The 4,642-nt window shown below is 55.0% G+C and overlaps 1 protein-coding gene across 1 annotated transcript in view; it reads right to left on the bottom strand.

Annotated features, from left to right (window-relative positions):
* Nucleotides 1-2,534: 2,534 nt before the first annotated feature.
* NEUROD2 (neuronal differentiation 2) overlaps nt 2,535-4,642 on the bottom strand; it is a 2,800-nt gene continuing 692 nt past the window's right edge. The window contains 3 exon segments of the mRNA XM_010843130.1: nt 2,535-4,576; nt 4,578-4,606; nt 4,609-4,640. Of these exon segments, the coding sequence (XP_010841432.1) occupies nt 4,157-4,576; nt 4,578-4,606; nt 4,609-4,640 (481 nt within the window). The 3' untranslated portion in view covers nt 2,535-4,156.

The following is a 4,642-nucleotide window of genomic DNA, read 5'->3' as shown; positions in this document are numbered from 1 at the left end:
GGCTGCCCAGGAGCTGAGCCGAGCTGACTAGTTCCTGCTTGGAGATTCCTTTGCTCAGGTTAAGGCGCGAGGAGGGTGTCCTCTTGGCAACTTTTCCCCTTGCCCTCTCCCTCCCACCGCTCTGGCCCCTTTCACTCCCTGCCCCAGCACACACACCTCCTTCTGTTCCTGGAGCTTCACTGTCTGTGCGCACACAAGCGGGAGAGGAAAAGACCTACGAAGGGGAGTTTGGGGCCGCGTGTCGGCGTGCATCTTCTTCTCCTGCTCACCTCGCCATCTCACCAGGGAAGTTGAGTGTTGGGGAGGGGGGCGATGGGAGGACAAATCGCAGCTAGAGAGCAGAGTGTGGGGGAAGGGTCAGTAATTGGGAAAGGGGCAGCTCGTGTGGACGCTGGATTCGCAGGAAGCGGAGGCACTAGGGATCTCCTCCCCAAAATTGACCCCTCCCCAAAAGTGACCACAGACACAGTGGCCCTAGAGTCATCAGCATCCTTGGAAGTGGGCTGGAATACGGCTTCAAAAACAGAATCAAGCTGCTTGGAGGAGCCAGAAGAGTGAAGCACTCTGGAGTCTGTGGTCTGCCCAGGGGAGCCAAGTAGAGGGATCTTTTGCCTCTTGTCCCTAGCCACTTGAATCCTGCCTGGACTGGGACTTCAGAGCAGGCTCTGGAAAACCAGCTTTGGGAGAGAAACCCAATTAACCTTGTTCTTAGAGCAGGATAAGACTCAGGCCTCGGGATGTGTACTGAGTTCCTTTTCTCTCCCATTTCCTGCCAGGCCAAGCCCCATGCCATGAACAGATCTGACTCCTTCAGATTCGGGTCTGAGATGATCACTTTGGTCCATACTCCATGTAAGAAATGAAGGAGGTTGAAGGTGAACCGATTTCTTTCTCTCCCAAAGTAGGGGTGATTTTGAGGTCTATAAGACACCCACCCTTAGACCACTGACAGGGGTGAATCCTCAGAAAGAAAGGCCCAGTTCTAAATCTCACCCTAGAGAAGCAATCCTATGAGAATTCCAGAGAAGGAGGTGAAATTTTGAAAGGATTCCAGTGAAATTCTCCAAAAACTGCGGGAGAATTCTTTCCAGAATTCCAGCAGACTGGGCATTGGGAAGGGGCCTCACGCTGTGCGGCGCTCCCTGGGGCCAGGGAAGCTCGGCCTCACTCTGGGGCAGGACAGAGAGAGGCTGGACCGGAGTCAGCACCCGGGAGTGGACAGCTCCCGGCCCGGTCCCAGCTCCGCCTCCAGCCTTCTCGGGGTGGAGGAAGGAGGACAAGGTCTCTACTGGGTTGGTCTTTTAGGGGAGCCGCGGAGCTCAAGGTCAGAGAGTATAATCCGATGGACCCTTTCGCGCCTACTGAGTCCTTCAAGCGCCTTCCCTTTCCTCCTTTGTCAGGGTGCTTTTATTTGGGGGGGTCTTGGGGCCAACCTTTAAAAGCCTCAGTGTGCCTGAATTCAAGCCCCAAACTCAACACTACAACCTCCATTTCAGCTCTAAAACGAGCAGAAGTGTTTTTGAAAAAATAATTTAAACAAGCAGAGTCAGAAACAGTCCCGTTGTGGCACTCCTAAGTGTGTTCAGGCTTTGGGACTTAGACCCCTCTCCAAATAGTCCAGTGAGCACTGGTGTCTGGATTGGAGTGGGGGATGCTGTTCTTTGCGGAGGAAGTCAGTTCAGAGCAGCCTCTGCTCCTGAGGCTCAGAGAAAGAGAACCCTGAGTTTACCTTGCCTGAGAGGAGGAAATGGCTTGGGCCGTCTGCCTGAGGGCTTCCTTCTACCCGGAGCAGCACCAGGCAGGAAGGGGGTTGTCCCCCTGTGGATCAGAAGGCTTCTCGCTGTCTGGTGAGGGGAAGCTAGTGGCTATGTCAAGCTCCACTCTATCTACCTGGTGGGCTCCTAGACTCAGGCCCCCTCACAGAACTCTGGGGGTGTTCCATTAACTTCATCAACACCTCTACAAATTTCAATATTCTTGAGGCTGAAAATGGCTGATTCCCTTGAGTCCACTGAAGTTTTAAATTTAAGACTGGAAAGACTTCTTCCATTAATATTTCATCCTCATAACCTGATACTTTTTCTATTTAAAAGCATCCCTATCTGGCTCAAATGGTTGTCTCTTGATTTCTACACACTCGTTTTGTTTGTTTGTTTTTGCAATAGTGGGCAAAGGATTGTAAAATGACTGACTGCTCTCATCTTAGTTATTCTCAGTGATGAAAAGATATTTTGTTTTCAAAAGAGGTGCGTGTGCATGTTGGGGAACTGAAGGAGTGTAATGAGATTAGCGCAATGCTTTGTGCTGGGGGCGTGTGTGAGTCTGTGTAAGGTCTGTGAGGGGCAGCAAGTGCAGCTGTTTCGGTGCCCAGTGGGTGGGTGTGAGGGGGTTTGTAGTGTGGGAATCCTACGCAGGAATTTCCAGGGTTCCTTTACCTGGCCACCACACAGTCATTGACTCTGTTTTTTTCATCACGCTGAATCCCAGCTCAATGCCCGGAATGAAACGAGGCCACCGTGAAAAACCGGTCCGGCTTTGCATCTCATTTACATAAATATTTATTAATCGTCATTAAACTGAACAGAAACACGCAATGCACTTCGGGTGTCCGACGGGAGTTTCATCTTCTCTACAGGAGGAAGGTAAAATTCCGTGTGAGTGTGTGGGTGTTTCGCCTGTGGGTTTGCATTTTTGTATCGTGTGTTTGGATATCTGATCTCCTGCCTCCGGTGGGGAGAGGTTCTCCTTTTGCCCCTTTTATTTTGGGAAACCTCCAGAAGGAGTCCTCAGCCCTCTCCCTGCCCACTTGTCAGCCAGAGCCAAGAGGATGCCTAGGACAAAAACTCCCTCTCCAGCCACCGGAAATCGCCGGGCGCCTGAGGCCCAAAGAGGCACGGTCGGGCAGAGGCGGGGCTGCCTTCAGGTCTGGGTCTCCACCCTTGTCCCGGGAAGGGATGGAGTTGCCTGAGCGGGGCTGGGGGGCGGCGAGCTCTCCTCCCTCTGCCCCCCGACGCCAGCTCTGGGCCTGCGTGTGCGTGCGGTGTGGTGTGCGTGTGTGTCTTTCATGCAAACCCTCCCTCCCCAAACCGACCCCCCAACAATTTGCCATTCCATACAAATTTGGAAACAGATTTTTAAAAAACAGCATGACGCACAACGGGGACGGGGCGGGGGAGGGCAGTGGCACTGGGGCCCCAAATCTCGGAGTCTCTGATTGTAAGAACCTGGGGAGGGGAGGGGGCAGCGCCGGCCCCCACTTCACCAAAGTGCACAGATCCGCGCTTGGGCGGCGCGGCCCGCGGGCCCGGAGGGGCATCCCGGGGCCGGGCCGGGCCGCTAGGCTCAGTCAGAACCTCCTTGCATAGATATTTGTGTCTTTTTATTATTGGTAGTAGTATTTTTTGCCTTTTATTGCTTCTAAAAGTTCTTACTGCGTTTTTTTCTAATCCGGACTCTGCGTTCGGCCTCCGTCGCCTCAGATTTTTTTTTTTTTTTTTTTTTTTTTTTTTTGTATGTATGTTTAAAAAAGGAAAAAGGGGGGAATGAACTCTAGTTACAAATTATCTTGGCCTCTCTCTTTCCTCTCAATCCACGTTCCCTCCCGCCAAAATTAAAACCACAAAACGCTGAGACTAGGGGTTGGGGATGAGGGCTTCCAGGTCCAGGCTTGGAGCCCAGACTTACGCCCTTTTCAAGAAAGAGGGGGCGCCCGGCTCCTCAGCAGCTCGGTGACTGTTTCAATAATAATAATAATAGGAGGAAAACAGTATACCACAACTCAGCTGCCCCCCTTACCAAAGCCTTTGGGCCTGCAGGGGGAAAGGGGCAGAGGAGACAGTGCAGGAATTGGGAATGGGGGAGGGGTCTCCAGAGAGTGCCCGAAGAGGGTCCCTGTAGAAGTACTCCCTGGGAAAGAGGAGGAGAGAACCCCTTGGGGAGAGAGAAGCCGAGTCCCCTGGGGGAAGCGAGGCCCCTAGGACGGGCACCCACAGATAAGAGGACCGCGCTGCCCAAGAGAGCGGCAGAACCGACTACCCGCTCCCCGCACCCCGCGCTGGGGTAGGTGGGGATGCCCCTGCGCTGGGTGGGTGGAGAGGTTGGGGGCAGGGATGCGGGCAAAGGCAAAAAAAAAAAAGGAAGGGGCAGGCGCGAGGTCTCAGTTATGGAAAAACGCATTGAGCTCCTCGTACATGGGGCCCCGGTCGTGGTGAAGGTGCATATCGTATGATAAGAGATTCTCCGAGTGGACGCCCCCGCGCACAGCCGACGAACCAAAGACCAGCCCGTGGCCCGTGGGCCGCGAGCCGGGCAGCGCCGAGTAGTGCATAGAGTAATGGTAGCTCTTCTCGTGGTCGGGCGACGAGTCCTGCTTGAGCGAGAAGTTGCCATTGAGGCAGAGCGGGGGGCTGAGCGGGCCCTCGTACTCGGAGCTGTTGTAGTCCGGGCTCGCGCCGCCGCCGCCCGCCGCCGCGTACAGCGTCTCATAGGCGGCGCAGTAGCCGTGGGTCCGCAGGGCGTGCGCCGCGCCGCTGCCCAGGCCGCCCGCCGCCTGGCACTGTGCGCCCGCCAGGCGCGAGCGACGGGTACGGGTAGGGGTGCATGGCGACGGACCGCCCGAGCCGTGGAAGCGGCCCGTGCCGTC

This window comes from Bison bison, unplaced genomic scaffold (genome assembly GCF_000754665.1).
Source record: "Bison bison bison isolate TAMUID 2011002044 unplaced genomic scaffold, Bison_UMD1.0 scf7180017864180, whole genome shotgun sequence".
Lineage (NCBI taxonomy): Eukaryota > Metazoa > Chordata > Mammalia > Artiodactyla > Bovidae > Bison > Bison bison.
The sequence above is the reverse complement of the archived record's forward strand: the minus strand, read 5'-3'. Positions and strand labels throughout refer to the sequence as shown.